General features: G+C 42.8%; 1 protein-coding gene across 1 annotated transcript in view; it reads left to right on the top strand.

Moving 5' to 3' along the window:
• LOC142032482 (complement C1q tumor necrosis factor-related protein 4-like) overlaps positions 1–14,432 on the top strand; it is a 33,856-nt gene extending 19,424 nt beyond the window's left edge. Inside the window, exon 2 of the mRNA XM_075031130.1 lies at positions 13,324–14,432. Within this exon, the coding sequence (XP_074887231.1) occupies positions 13,329–14,432 (1,104 nt within the window). The 5' untranslated portion in view covers positions 13,324–13,328. The remainder of the gene's footprint in view (positions 1–13,323) is intronic.
• The last annotated feature ends 2,253 nt before the right edge of the window (positions 14,433–16,685 follow it).

Consider the following 16,685-nt stretch of genomic DNA (forward strand, 5'->3'; position numbering starts at 1 on the left):
ATTTTGTGCCTCGCTGGTCCGGATGGGCCTGGGTGAATCAAACAGGGCACAAGAAACGGTTTTCCCATTTTTGGTCTTCCACTAAGCAGTCTAATAACCTTCTTAATGTTACCTGCTTTTGGCACCATGGTTCTGGTGCCTGGAAATGCAGACTCACTGATGGAACTCAAATTTGGTAGTCAAGTGATAATAAAGACCGCTGTCAGGGACATTTGAGCATAGGTCCAGATGGACTTCCTATCTGTTGGGGCACCACAGAGGAGGTGGGAAAAACTGTGGACAGGTTGTTGATGAACGGTCTGTCGGATCATCCTCTGGGAGTAGGTAATTCAACATATTTCCAATCACCATGGACACCTACTGGTTTGTTTGAAAATGGTGCACAAGCCTTAAAGGGTAACTATTGGGTGTGTGGCCAACGTGCCTACAAAATGCTACCATCAAATTGGTCTGAGTGTGTTATGTGGGGGTAATTCACCCTTTGTTTTTCCTGCTCCCGGATGATGAAGGGGATGGACTGGGTGTTAAGGTATATGATGATCTCAATCGATATCAGCAATCCATTGATACCTCTATAGCAGGTGGGAGTGGTCAGACCTGGGGCAAAGACGTGTGGACGCCTCAATGTATCATACAACATTATGGACCTGCCACCTGGAACCTCAACGAGTGAGTTAGCGGTGCTTGAGAACCTATCTATAACCTAAATCACATCATCCGGTTACAAGCTGTCCTAGAGATCATTACTAATGAGACAGCCCATGCCCTTGATCTATTGGTGGATCAAGCTACACAAATGCGAACAGCAATATTACAATATCGCATGGTTCTTGATTACCTGCTAGCCAAGGAAGGAGGTGTTTGTGGTAAAATAAATGACTCTAACTGTTGTTTAAAAATTGATGACAGCGGGAAAATTGTGAAACAAATTACGGTGGGAATACGAAAGCTGGCCCATGTTCCTATCCAGACATGGAAAGGCTGGGACATTGATATGTTTTCCTGGCTCCCTGGCGGTCCCTGGGTCAAATGAATCCTGTTTTACTCGTTGTGTGGTTTTACGATGTTATTCTTTTTACCATGTATCATTCCATGCTTTATACAATTGATTCAACGTGTTGTAACTAATATGCAATTTGTAACTACTATTTCGCCTGATAGTGTTAAACAAATTAGTGCTATACAGCGAACCACACCGTTGGTAATACAGATTGTCTGAAATGCTCTTTTCTGACTTTTCTATATAGCTATCTTTTCTCAAAACCAGCATGGGTCCTGAAACAATCTTTGAGCCATGGGGTGGTGTAAAAGACTGAATTCTTATCCTGAACCATTTGCCTCAAAGATTGTCAGGTGTGGGGGACTGGACCATCATCTCAAGGAACTGTGAACTGCTTATCTTGAGCCCTTTGTCTCTAAGATGGCCTGTTTAAGCAGGACACTCCTGTCGATAAGGACGATTACCAGGCCACTGAGGCATCCAGAGGAGGAAACGGGGCTGGAGCTGATAAGATACTGGTTTCTGGTGTTGATCAGGTGAAGGTAGTGTGATGGACGAAACCTGCAGCGCATGACATCACTGAAATAAGATACTGGTTTCTGGTGTTGATCAGGTGAAGGTAGTGTGATGGACGAAACCTGCAGCACATGACATCATTGAAATATGCCCTATAAAAAACTCATAGAGACAAGCTGTGGCGGGGCCTTCTTCACCACCAAAGAATTGAAGACTGAGGACCAACGGGACGCCGCTGGATCCGTGGTGGTGACCATCCTAGCAATCCTATCCTGACTGCTTGCTTAATTTCTACCTTTTCTTCCATTCTATCCTATCGCTACCATTTTGATACTTTTGATAATAAAACCTATTTTGACTATAGGTCATTTGACCTCGTTTGTGTCTTAATCTCGCTCTTGGGATCATATCGAAACCTTCCCTGACATTGGATCGGGACAAACACCTTCCCCCCACCCCTCCCTCCTTCCCAGCCTCAACTTCACTCCTGATTTTCTGTGCCTCCTCCCCACCAGTAGCACGAGGGGACCGGGAATGGGGGTTACGATCAGTTCATCACACATTGTCTCTGCTGCTCCTTCCTCCTCGGGGCAGGACTCCTCACTCTTCCCCTGCTCCAGCGTGGGGTCCCTCCCAGGGGAGACAGTTCTTCATGAACTTCTCCAATGTAAGCCCTTTCCACGGGCTGCAGTCCTTCAGGAGCTGCTCCAGCGTGGGTCCTTTCTGCAGGCCACAGTCCTTCAGTCACAGACTGCCCCAGCACAGGCTTTCCCACAGAGTCCTGGCCATCTTGGGGTGCATCCATCCCCCTGCTCTGGCATGGGCTCCTCTCTCCCCGGGCTGCAGGTGAGCATCTGCTCTCCCGCTCCCCTCTGTGGGCTGGAGGGGGACAGCCTGCCACCTCACCATGGGTCGCAGGGGCATCCCCTTCTCCCCATCCTTCCTCACTGACCTTGGTGTCTGCACAGGGGTTCCTCTCACATCCCACTGCCCTCTCTGCTGCAGGTTTTCCCTTCTTAAATCTGTTCTCCCAGATGTGCTACCACCACCGCTGACTGGGTCAGCCTTGGCCAGCGGCATGTCGCTTGGAGCTGGGGAAGCTTCTAGCAGCTCCTCACAGAAGCCACCCCTGCAGCCCCTCCCGTGCTACCAAAACCCCACCACACAAACCCAAAACAACTAGGGAACAAAAATGCTTTTTGTTGTCATTGCATGTAACCCCAGCTGGCACTCAGCTATCCATTAATTCCCTTAGGGGATGACTGCTGGACTCCACAGGCTCATCCTAACTTGTGATTTGATGATCAACTAGAAAGAAGCAACACATTCCCTTTAGCTTTTACCCAGGTGGGTGATGTGGCAGGTCTTAGAGCAATGACCGGAGGGCAGCATTCCAGTGAGTGGGGGAATGGGTCAGAAGCCACAATTGCAGGCACAGAATTCCAGGAAAAATGAGAATTATGTGCCCACTCAAGTGAAAGAGAGAAAGAGAAGGTGTGGCTATGCAGCTAAAGAAGAAAACAGACAAGAAAATCTAAAACTTGGTCCTTTTTTTGATTAGGACCTTACATAGCTGTTAAATTAAAATCATATATTGGCTGATACAAAGTGCAGGAGTGCAGACTCACAGAAAGGAAACTGGGGACATAAAGCCACTACTGAGAGGACAATGAACAAACCTTGAGAGTACAACACACATTCCAATACCTCTTATAATATCTCCTCAATCTCATGTACAACAGTCTTCAACAGGAAGGTATAACACAAAAGTTGTGATTCCTGTAATGTATAGACAGTCCTATGTAGTGCACCTTCTTGGGTGTCAGCTTCCACAGGTTCCTATTAGTTCCTGGACAAATAAACCTACAGTTGGTTTCATTCTTAATGAGGGGATGAGAGAAGAACATGAAAGGATCACTGCAAGATTTTTCCCAACTGATGGTGCTGTACCTGACAGGTTTGCTGGATGACTGGGCATGTGAATGAAAGTGGCAGTGTGGAACAGGAAGGAAAGCCAGTATAACCAGTGTTTAACTGGAACACTTACTCTCATCCTGATGAAATATCCTTTAATGTCTGTAAGTATTAGTTACAACCAAGGACTGAAAGAAAATTGACAAATAGGGCATCAACTCTGAGAACAGCATAGGAACCTGGTCTACATGGTTGGAGAATAAAAATATTCATTCAGCTGCATTGAAGGAAACTGCTGCTTGGATGCATAGAGGAAAGTGTGGTTTAAAAAAAATCAGACAATAACTACCTATACTGTAGATACCTACCTGTAGTAAATGCTGTAGATACCTACCTATAGTAAATACTGTAAATACCTACCTATAATCTCTGAACTGTTGCTAGACTTCCATTTGTTAACAGGAGGAGTGGGGATTATCCCAAGAGCTAAACTTTCCTTCACTGGAAGGAAGTGGGGTAGAAAAACTGAGCCACGATATGTAACAATAAGACAGGAAGAATAAAGGGTTAGAATCTGAGCTGATTCCAGAGTACTGATTCTAGTGTCATTCTGCCTAGCTAGTGTTTCCACTTTGTCACTCACGGCTCAGTTTACCCTACTGATTGTAATGCAGAGATGTTTAAAAAAAAAAAAAAAGTCCCGAAGGATGTGAGCTATACCACCACTTCAGGAAAACCTAAGAACAAGATTGTGTCCTGGTTTCAGCTGGGATAGAATTAACTGTCTTCCTAGTAGCTGGTGCAGTGCTATGTTTTGAGTTCAGTATGTGAAGAATGTTGATAACACACTGATGTTTTCAGTTGTTGCTCAGTAGTGTTTAGACTATAGTCAAGGATTTTTCAGCTTCTCATGCCCAGCCAGGGCACCTGACCCAAACTGGCCAACGGTGTATTCCATACCATGGGACGTCCCATCTAGTTTAGGAACTGGGAAGGGGGGGGCAGGGATTCGCCACTCGGGGACTGGCTGGGTGTCGGTCGGCAGGTGGTGAGCGATTGCCCTGCGCATCATTTGTACATTCCAATCCTTTTATTACTACTGTTGTCATTTTATTAGTGTTATCATTATCATTATTAGTTTCTTCTTTTCTGTTCTATTAAACCGTTCTTATCTCAACCCAGGAGTTTTACTTCTTTTCCTGATTTTCTCCCCCATCCCACTGGGGGGGGGGGGGGAGTGAGTGAGCGGCTGCGTGGTGCTTAGTTGCTGGCTGGGGTTAAACCACGACACTTGTGTTCAGTGGAGCTGTCTAAACAGTCTTTTCATTCTTTATCAACCCTTTAAAGTCCCCATGCTTCATTAGTTCTTGGGAAAAACATTCATCTTTTTCCTGCCCAAACTCTTACTAAAAGAGAAAAATTACAAGAGTAGTCTGTGATGCTGAACCCATCTGCATCTTCCTTAGGTACCGAGTATTTGTCTCCAACTCAGAAATGTCTTCTGCAAACACTTCTAAACTTTCTCCCTCATTGTTTCTTAAGAGAGCCTCTCATGGTCTGTGTAGCCATTACCTTTGTCTTCACATTCTCCTTTAGCACTGCTGTGGTGTTAACTGGATCTTGCTTGTTGATTCCAGCTGGTCAGATGATGAAATGAAACTCTTATTTGCTGACTCTTTCATTTTAGCACCTTTAATCCTGCAGGGTTTGGTTGGGTTTTTTTCCAGACTATATAATAGCATAGTAAAAGTAAAATCTTACGCTACATTTGCTTGTTATTACCCATGTTCCCTATCCTATGTCTTCTAGATTATAAGCATCTTTTAAAAGCTCTTTAAATATCTTAAACCAGGTGGAACTTTAAAATAAAATCATCCCTGTAACTAATTCTCATTCATTTTTAAATAATAATTTCCCATTTGCCTTTGGAATAGCCTGAAATGTACTGCCTTTGGAATAGCCTGAAATGTACTGCTTGTGCTCAGCATTCTTCCTCATAAGGTGTCTGTCACTCCAGTAGGTCTGTTGCTGGGGCAGTCTGTCTGGCAGTGTCCCTGTGCTTCATATGGTTTTACTTCCATAGCCAAAGCAAAAAAACCAGGACTTCTGTGAAAAAGGCCTCCCGCTACATGGCTTCCAGCCCAGCCACGTGAACAATAAAATTGCCCTCTACTCCATTATCTGAGGTCTCTGTGCCTTTCTCTCTCTTTAGAGCTAGCTTTTGCACTGGACAGTCTGCCTTTTGGGGTCTTCCTCTCTCTCTGTCTTAACTGAGATCTTTATGGTACATGCTGCCAAAGTGTCAGTTACTTTCTTTTACCTATCAAAATACCTCCTGGCATTCCAGGCCAGACTGTCTCTGTTAATCCTTTGTGCCAGTGTGATCTGCCTTCTGGTGCAGCAATCCGGTTCCTCCTGGAGAGATGGGATGCCTCAACAAAGCCTTGTGCTGCAGGCTCAGCATCTCTTGTGCGCACCAGGAGAAAGAAATGCACACATAAACCAGGCTAAAAAAAGAAATTAGGTTTGGGGGTGGGAAAAGAGATGGTTTAACTTTGGCATTACTGTAACTGTTACTGGATTCATGCAAAAATTCCTACTGTTGAAATGGTCTCGGTGTTTTATGTCTAAAGGTAGCAGTGCTAAATAAACACTATACAGCAACAGACTTCTGCCTTGCTCAAGCTGTGGTTTCCAGGCTTCTCTGGCCTATGCTTCCACAGAAACCATTTATCACTGAACTCATTCCCAGCAATGGCTAGGTTTTTTCACTACTTACTGCTGGTGTAATTTCAATGACAGTTTATCAACAGTTTGTTTGGCTGTGTGTACAGAATAACTTGGTAGTATTAACACATTTTATGAACTACAGTTTACACTCAAATATTCTAACAATGTTTTCTGCTCTTCCACTCCTGAGCAGTGTTAGAATATTTTTCTTTGCTTTGCAGTTTTTAGCCTTGTTTGCTTGAGGAGTGTGTATGTGGTGGAGAGTTGGATTTGTGTAATTTGTTCATTTAGAAAAGGATGTAAAAAAAATTATATTACATTTTAAAGCATTAGTCTGTTAGAATAACTCCTTGCTCCCACCTAAAGTTTGTCTTCTCTACTAAAATACCACTTTGACTGTCCAAATGAATATTTTTTTTTAAATATACATAGTAGCCAAAACTAGAAGACACAGTGTGTCACCCTGGCACTTCAAATGTGTGTAACAAATTTCCTTGAATGCTGTTATAGGAAGAAAATTCTTAATGTCAGAACTATCATGTTTCTATTTTGATCAGAGAATAGACATCATCTTATACAACATGATTTTATCTTAAACAGAGTTGTTAGGGCTTCCATTGAAATATAGCAGCTTTAATTAATATTCTGAAGTGCAGGCTAACATTAGAGTCTTATGCCAAAACACAGTCTCTCCATTTCCTTTTCCTGAGTATGGCTGGAGTTGAGACACTTCAAAAGAATTTTTGTCTCTCCACAGATCTTTGAGTATACAGAAGCTGTTTTATTATGTTAAACAACTCCCTTGACTCAAGGAAACATTTAAAACTAAGTAATTTCTATACTAATGCCATACAGTTCTGTCATCCAAAGTGTGGCGTATAGTTTCCAAAAAGCATCCTAAATGTTTCAGAAAATGTTTTACCTCTCAGGATTGTTCCAGAGTTCAAAAAACCACATTCATCAAAAGCAGAGAAAGGCCGAAGCCGTAAGTGAATCCCTGATTTTGTCACATAGTACTCCTTATACAGATTTTGCTTTTGAGGATCTGCTACAATAAATTTCTCCTTGATGTCAGAAAAAGTGATGCATTTGCATCATTATCTGATGGTCTTAATCTGTATCGGATGAATGCAACAGACAGTATGTGGTATCTGGGGAAAAATTCTTGCTAACTGTAGTCCAAGAAGGCTGTTCATTACACAGGCTTTCACTGACTCAAATAATTGAAACATTTGCAGCTGTCCTTAAATATTAGAGTGAGAGCTAGGAAAAACAGGGCTTTGCTCTTGTGGTTTACAGGATTTTAAGAACTTTTACTAACAGTTAATACAACTGCGCTGCTTCACTTTTGTTTCATATCTCATTCTTCAGTGATCTTCTGGGTAAAACTCCCACTGAAATTAGAGGACTCTTGCCTAAGGTAGGACTAGGGAATCTAGCTCATTAATATTTTGGAATAGAAAGAAAACCCTTGTGAGTTTTACAAGAAGATCTGGTCTGCAAGTCTAGAAATGGGGTGACCTTTCTATTATTGAAAGTCCTTTTGTAAATCCATGGATTTCAGTAGAAGAGTAAAGCTAATTGTCTTTCCACTGGTGGATTGATTCTGTTCCAGGACAGAAAAATCATGTCCAGCAAGCACAAAGCTATTAATGTTTCCTGGGTCCTGCAAAAGGTGAATTATGTCTCTTTCTTTTCAAAAAAGATTTGCAACTCCTGTTCTGCTATGTGAGTCACTACCATTTTAGCCCCTTCTTTTCAGGTCATTAATTTAATGTCAGTGCCTTTGAGAACGTTTAGCTCCATCATGTGTTTTGTGCCTCCTGTTCAAAAATTAGTTTCTCGATTTCTTCCCTGTGGGCTGCTGTCCCTGCTGGTACTGCCTAGAGTAAAGGCAGTAGCATACCTTGTTTATCCCTTGGGTCTACTTAATTTCATTGCATACTTCTGTGGTGCTACTACAGTAAGGAATGTGGGGACAAAGGGCCCTGATTCATATGTAAATGTAATGAGAATAACACAGCTGCTATGTATGACACACGCGTGGCGCAAGCTGAAGACCCACTTTTCACCTCTAGCTTGGGTCTTTCACCTCCCTCTGCAGTTTTAAAAGTTATGCCATAGCATGCACTTAAGGCTGATACCACAGTGTCCATGGTCAGCCTCACATCCCTGGTGCTATCTCTTCCCTGCTGGAAGAAAGTTATCACAGTAAAAGACTTGGGCAGCAGAAGCATTTGCTGGGGGAGCAACAGAACATTTTGGAAGCTTTATCTTTCAGACTTACTACACTGATACTCAAGTCCAAGAGTTGTTGTGAGTTGCCTCTGTTTATGGCAGCCCTGTAGCTAGCTGAGTCTTCCTAATGATTGGGATATTATTCTTAGACTGGTTTCATGTGAGAGGCAGTTATTAAATACTTTCTAAATTATTTTAAAAAGATAAAGAACCTAAATAGTCCTGAAAGTGGTGAGTGGGAGCTGTCAAGGAAACAACTTGCTAATGGAAACACAGCGTAATTAACTGCCTTGTTTAAACGACTTGCCAGTAAGTTGTTGGGAAGAGCTGATAAATAAGGCACTGCAGCAAGCAGAGAGTCTTTGCAACAGTAACTGAGTGATCCAACCTTTAATAAGTAACCTTATTACAGAGAAATTAGCTTTGGGACAGAAACAAGGATAGTGGTCATCTGAAGGAACATAAGGTCAGATCCACTAGAGTTTTTTAAACTGTTTTGTCTTTTTGTGTTTTTTTGGCCAGCAGTGACGTGCTTGCAGTATATTCCCTGACTCCTGGATACACTGAGCGAGCTCTAAAGCATAAGCAGTGCTTTAGAACCAGGGTCCTGTTGTGACTAAAAACCCAAATGCCAAATCCTTTCCTGTCATTTCTTGTCTCAAGAGCGTGCCACCATGTCACAGTCATGCTGGTTCTTCATGCAGCCACACCATGGTGATCACTGGAATAACAATGGATGAGTATGAATCAGAAACTTCTAATAGCCCTTATAAGTTTGCCTTTAGGGCTTGGTTTTCTAAGCTGGAAGCTGAAATGAGCCTGCCATGCTAGATGTAGCACTCTGCACTCTGCAAAAATAATACTGCTGGACCAGAGGCTGAGCTCACAGTGTGACAGTTTGGGATTTAGTTCTTGGTGGTGTTGCCGAAATCCGGAATAAAACTCCTTAACAGCAATGAGAAGTTAAGAAGCAGGCACTTCTTTATTGCATCGCTGGGCACACAGGGGATCACTCCACCTAGTGTGTGCACCTGCCTGGTTTAATCATGCAGGTTAAATACACACCTGTTATACATATTCACTAAATTTCTGGGAAATGTCATACATAATCATCAACTGTCCGATAAATCATTAGCATATGTAAATGTCCCTTTTACGCAGGCATGGTGATGTCTCTGGTGGTCTTCAGAAGCCCTCTGGTGGTCTTCCATAGTCTTCCTCACTTTGTCCGATAGTTGACCTCTCTTATGTGATTCTGCGCAGTATGATTTTCGCCATCATGTATTAGATTTACATAAAAGTACATTCAATGTTAATTCTTAAATTTAACGTTTCTAGTGATTGGCCCTCAGTCACACCACCTTATCAATATTCTTATACTAAAACATTCATTGGTTAATCTTACTTAATTCCACTAACTGGAATCTTGATCAAAGTGGGGTTTCTAAGCAACAGAACTAAGGTCCATAACGATCTCTCTTAGTTTCTTAGGACAAAACACTACAAACTAACAAATCGGTCAAAGTTTCTATGGTTAACTAATTTTAGACAATACTTATTTTCTTATGACTGTATACAGCACATTTTGTATGTTCCTAAGTTTCGATGACTACATTGCAAGCTTCAAACCCCTATATTCTACAGTCTTTACCTTTTGAGCAAACCCAGCTTATATAAAATTTTAACTTATCAGAATATTTGTAACAGTGGGATGTTAGGGCCTATTAGTATTGTTTAAATGGCAGCAATGGCCAAATGCTGTACAGACATGGGAAGAGTCTTTGCCCTGAGGAGCTCACAAACTAGATGGCAAAGTGAGGAAAAATAAAGACAGCATGGAAGCAGATACATGGCAATTAGTGATGGCTTAATAGTTCCATTGAAAATGCTTTCTTAAATTAATTTGCTGGATGAAAGATTGTCTGTCTGTCAGGCCTGCCATTAGCTGGTTAGTTCCATGTAATTGTCATGGCTAGGGTTAGTAGCGAGTGAATTTTCAACTGTGAGAAGGCAGTAGCTATGGGAATCAGTTACAGAATCAGGAATCATGACTTAGGAGGTCTCTAGTCTGACCTCCTGCTGAAAGCAGGGCCAACACTGAATGTGGACCAGGTTGCTCACAGCTTAATCCAGTCTGGTCTTGAAAACTTCCAAGGATAGAGACCTCAAAATCTCTCTGGACAAACTGTTCCATTCTTAATTGCCCTCAGCATGAAATTGTTTCACTTATACACGGTCTGAGCCTCCCCTTTTGGATTTTATGACCATTGTCTCTTATTCTCCCACCATGAACATCAGTGAAGAACCTAGCTCTCTCATCTCAGTAACCTCTTCATAGGTACTGGAAGGCTACTACTAGATCCCCCCAAAACTTTCTCTTCTCCAAGCTAAACAAGCCCCGTTTCCTCAGCCTCTCCTCATAGGGCAGGTGTTCCAGACCTCAGCCATCTTGGCTGCCCTCTTCTGGAGTCACGCAAGTGCCAACTAAAGGGGAATAATCACCGCCTGTGGTTACTGGCAACTTTCTGTTGATGCACCCCAGCATGCTGTTAGCCTTCATTACTTGCAGAGCACAGCACTAACTCAGGTAAAAAATTTTTTTTTTCCAGGACTTCTAGATCCTTTTCAGTAGCACTGCTCCCCAGCCAGTTAGTCACCAGCCTGTACCAACACGCAGGGTTCGTCCATCCCAGGTACAGGAATTTGCATTCATCCTTGCTGAATTTCCTTTCAGTCCATTACTGAAAGCCTGTCTAGGTCCCTCTGCATAGCAGCTGTGACTCCAAGTATATTGTCAAACCCTCTGTTTTGGTGTCATCTCTGACCTTGATGAGTGGGCATTCTGTCTCCTTCTCCAGGTCATTGGTAAAAAATATTAAAGGGGACATCTGAAATTAAATATTAAACATTAGCCCTTGAGCCTGACAACTCAGCCAGTTTTTCACTTCTCTAGTAGTCCACTTATCTAGATTGTAACATCACAACCTGGATACAGGAATGTTCTGGGAGACTGTAGAAAAGCCTTGCTAAAAGGTCAGTGACATCCACTGGTCTCTTCTTACAAGAAGGCAATCAGTTTGGTTAGACATGATCTACCCTCATCTGATCAACACATACTAAATGTCATGTCCTTTGCCCTAGAAATGTGTTCCAAAAAGAACACTCCATAATTTTCCCAGGGACCAAAGTGAGGGGCTAACTGGCCGACTGGCCTGTAGTTCCTCAGGTTGTCTCACTTGTCCTTTCTGAAGATGGGTGCAATATTTGCCTTTCTCTAGTCACCAGGGACCTCCTTTGATCTCCATGACCTTTCAAAGATGATAGAGGGTGGCCTCAATATGACATCAGTCAGCCCTCTCAACACCCTTCATTGCAGCCCATGGGGTCCCATGGATGTGTTCAGGAGAAGCAGGCTAAGTCAGGAAAAACATTCTGAATTCAGGGGCATGGAGGAAAATACTGAGACGTTTGTGGGAGAAGTCATCTAATGCAAAATTAGGACATGGTTGGATATTTCTTTTCATCTTTGCTAGTGTGACACTTTCACGTACTTAAGTGAGAATCTAATTCATTCTTGGGTTCATTTCTATTAGAGCTGCATTTCAGATTTCAGTTTTATTCTCAAGTGTGAAAGAGCAGGGACTGTAGGTCAAGCTGAATTCCTGTTGGTGAGTGATTCTAGGTATCACATCTTGCCAAAACAGGATCCCATTGCCACCTCACAGTATACATGGGTTTCATCTGCTTTACTTCTCTTACTAGGCCATCCCAGTTGATTCAAATATTTACCCCTTTATCCTTTTTAATTCAGGATTTGTCTTCACCCCTCCCCCCAATGAGTAGCAAGTTTTGCTCCTGTTCTGCTGGTCTGTGAATTCATTGTTTGCAGGCTGGCAAGGCACCAGTTCTGGGGTGACAGATGGGGCAGACTGCAAACCAGGCAGTTGCCTCCCAGCCTGAATGATATTTTAATAAGCACAGAGAGGTGACAGAGAGAGAAGCTTCTCACTGGAATGACTGACAGTTTTGTTTTCAGCCTGAAAGCACTAATAGATGATTTTTGGCCTCAGTCCAAAAAAAATCACAGAAACTAGAAGCAGAAAATCCATTAGCTCCTAACTTATCCCTCTTTTTTAAGGGCCAAAGAAGTCTTTTCTCTCTGGCTATTATCCAGACAGGGAGTTGTTTCCCTGTTTTCAGTATTTCAGTTCTCTCTCAGGGATCCTATACTTTGGGACACTTGCCTTCTATTTATCTTTTGTTTTCCTTCTCTTTTTTTTAATTTCATTCATTTTCTCCATTGTCTTCCTTCCTTCCCCAAACATTCCCTCTTGTTCTAGTTTCTTTACACTCTTCACAGGTTCATGGTGAGTAATGGGGTCTACCAACTTACTTGGCTTCCAGCTTCCACATCCTGTGAAACAGCTACTGCAGTGCTAGGCAATGGCATCTGCATAGGAACCTCTAGAGCCTATGTCCTCTTCTCCCTGCCCTTCAGCTGTATCTCAGTTGTATAATATAGGGTCTGTGTAGGGCTTTGTTTCATCCTTGGTCTTATGAATAAAAGCACTACAAAAGGGAGCTCTGGCAAAGGCCCAGCAAGCTCTGAGATCCCTCTGCATTGTGAGCAACACAGTGTTTTGCAGACAAGCTGTAGGATAGCCTGGCTTTCAAAGAAGATTCTTTTTCTTCTTACGAGTACAGGGAAAAAAGATCCAGCTCTCGCTAGGAAAATATCAAAATGATGCTGGGATCTGAACTGAGGTATGGTCCCACGCACTGATCAGAGAATGCACTGGAAACTTCTCCATTTTTGGACACAGACCTTCATGTCTATTTAGCAAGATTCAGGTCAGGGTTTCAACGGGACAATGAGCTGGAAATTAATGGAATTCCAGCTAAAATATGCTTCTTTTTCCTTTCAGATACAATGATGACACTGAAGGTTCAGATCCTGTTTGGTTTCCTTTGCTGCATGATTCTTCTGCCTACAGATGGCTTCCCAGCAGACACCAGTACTGAATTTCGCTCTGCTTTCTCTGTGGCCAGAACCAGCAGCATGGAAGGGAGCTCTGAGATGGTCATTACCTTTGACAAAGTGTATGTGAACATTGGCAATGACTTTGATCCCAAGACTGGGCTGTTCCGCTGTCGGATACCTGGAGCCTACTACTTCTCCTTCACTGTTGGGAAGTACCCAAAGAAAAATTTGTCTGTCATGCTGATGAGAAACAAGAATGAAGTGCAAGCGATTGTGTATGACGAACATCACTGCAAGGAACGGAAGGTAGCCAGCCAGAGTGCCATGCTGCAGCTCGACTACGGTGACACAGTTTGGCTGCGTTTACATGGAGATCCCAAGTATGCTCTTTACAGCAATGTGGGCCCCTATACAACTTTCAATGGCTACCTAATCTATCCAGACACTTCTGCCTTCTTCCAGAACGCTCTTAGCTCTCAAGAGCTGGGGCCACACCATCACACTATTCAGCAACTTCCCGGAGAGCAGAATGAAGCTTCACAGAGACATGTTTTATCTGACCAACTGAACAGGGAACAAGATCCTCGCTCTGCATTTTCTGTTGCCTGCTCACAAAGTCTCCTGGGGACAGACGACAAGCAAACCCAGCATGAGCCGATCACGTTTGACACAGAGTTTGTGAACATTGGAAAAGATTTCAATTCCTCCACTGGCATCTTCTCATGCCGTATACCTGGTGCATACTATTTCTCCTTCACCATTGGCAAAATGCCCTTTAAGACTATGTCAGTGAAACTTATGAAGAACCACAATGAGGTGCAGGCCATGATCTATGATGACAACCACTCCAAGAGGCGGGAGATGCAGAGCCAGAGTATCATGCTGCCTCTGCAGTACGGGGACACCGTTTGGCTCTACAGCCATCAGCATGATGGCTATGGTGCCTACAGCAACCATGGCAAGTACATCACCTTCACCGGCTTCCTGATCTATTCAGAGGCTCAGCCAAAGCAGCTTCCAGGTGCCAGCTCCCCCCAAGGGTCAAATAATTAGGTGCAGATGTGAAAGGAGCATAAGAAAAGCCAAGGTGCCATGAACTTGGGTGTAGCTCCTCTTCAAATATCATCCTGTACTTTGAGCATGCTATCATGCGTCCAGTGCTTTCCCTATGCTGCACGCTTGTGCCCTGTCTGCAGGGCCACTGCCATGTCTGCCATTCATCCATAGAAAGGTCTTTACAGGTTGTATGTGTGTGTCCTGTGTTGGTGTTTGATTTAAGCATAAAGCATGAGGTAGTTTGGGGGCAGGGGTGGGGCAGCGTAGTGAGATGCTGAGGATCAGAGAGCCACTGCGGTAACATTACTGCAGATCCCCAGCATCCAGAAAGCAAAGGATGTGGTGACTTTCCTTGCATTTCTGGGGAGGGAATAAATGTAATGAAAATGAATGTAATAAAAATAAAAAAGATGTAAAATTTTCTTAGATTGGAATTTGTTGTTACTTGTGAGACTTGTGTGCTTGCCACTGGCTGAGGTACCAGCTCAGGAGAGAAAGAAGCATGGTGATCATATGAGCTGCAGTATGTGTTACTGAGCCGGTCTGTGTACACTCTTTTTTATCATTCGTGTGTGTGAAGTGTTGGTACCTCTTAATGATTTTATTGCAAGTTTCACAATATTTGGTGCTTTTCTTAATCTGACTTTGATGAAGTCAAGAAGCTGTGCTTGAGAATCTCAGCTTCCATTTAATGAAAATAATACATTTAGAAACAAACAAAAAAGTAGGCTTCTAGCCCTTGTAGTAAAGGATGAGGGCTCAAATCTACAAATGGACCATCCTCTGAAAGCTCAGAAGCAAGGTAAGTAAGAAGAATAAAAAATATATTTTTAAATGTCTTAATATTTGGATCAGGAGCAGGCTCATAATGTGTTAATTGTGAGCAGTACCATGACATGCAGAAATGAGCTCCTTGAATACAAGGGTATGGCTAACCTGCCATATGCTGTGTTGGTAACGTACTGCAAACAGGATCGAAGGTACCAGTAAGTGGTAATTTCCGCATCTGTGTTCCAGTGGTTTCTTATACCTTGTGTTCCGCCGAGCTGTGGTGCTGCTGTAGAGAGAGTGGTGTGGCTGTCAAGGGCACTTCTGTGTTCCTACAGGGCAGTTGGGACTGATGGCGGGGTCCACCGAGGTGGGTGGTAGGAAAGCAGGAGGCTGGAGATTTCATTGTAGTGTGATTGGTGCTGTTTCAGTTGAGCGAAACCCTGGTTTGCCTCCCAAAATACATAAACTTCAAAAGTGCATCATCTTGAGCATGCACGAAACTTCGTGACATCACTTGAGTTTAATTTATAATCTGCTCAACAGATGCAATGTTTTTAAACTGATCCTAACAAAATCCTGAATTCAAAATAGTGTATTTGCATCTGAGTCACCAAGCCAACCCCTTCAACCTTTATCCAGACCTTCATATAGCTCAGACTGTATATTCTCCAGCAAGACAATATTTTCATGCACTAGTGCCATCCTAGCTCAGCTTTTTGATGATATTCTCTGCTCGAACTGGACTTGTCTGCAGCCACTCCCTGCCTCCATCACTCCATACATATCCTAGACATTAAAGACTGGAGGCATAGTTGGGAAAAGGATGAAAGGTAGAGATTGGACATATGTAAAGAAACAGCATAAAAATAGAAGAAAGCTGGGTGGGACACTAGTTTACTAGAAGTTATACTTCAATTAAAATGCTAATCTTAATTCCTACATCCTTGGGGGGGTGGTGGTGGTGGTGGTGGTGTTGGGAAGCAACAAACAACCTGCTTTATGAACTCTGTAAATCTATCTTCTACTGTCATAGCCCTAACCTGACCTCTAAAACCATTCTCTGTGGCATCTTGATTCCAGGCTTCTTATTCCTGCTTCACCATTTCTCCTCTCCATCTGTTGGGCAGCAACAGCTTGGAAAAAGATTAACTAGGTCAAAAGCTAGCAGCTCCCACTTTGAATGTCACACATGCCTCCTTTGTTGAGCATGGAAAATTAAGAGTATATTGGTAGAAAGGGAGTTATGGGTCACGTCATCTAAGCACATGCAATGGATGTTCAAAATTAATGTACCTATAATGGCAGAAGGAAAACTAGTAGAAACAAACAAACAAAAAAATCAAACCCCTCCCGAGTAGATAATTACATTTATTTAATTCCACACTACAACGTGTAAGGAAAAGAAAGGTTAATGATCTCTTTCTATAAAATAATTGTACTTCTGATTTTGAGGATAGAGATTGTGTATTTATTATGTTT

Source organism: Buteo buteo, chromosome 6 (assembly GCF_964188355.1).
Source record: "Buteo buteo chromosome 6, bButBut1.hap1.1, whole genome shotgun sequence".
Lineage (NCBI taxonomy): Eukaryota > Metazoa > Chordata > Aves > Accipitriformes > Accipitridae > Buteo > Buteo buteo.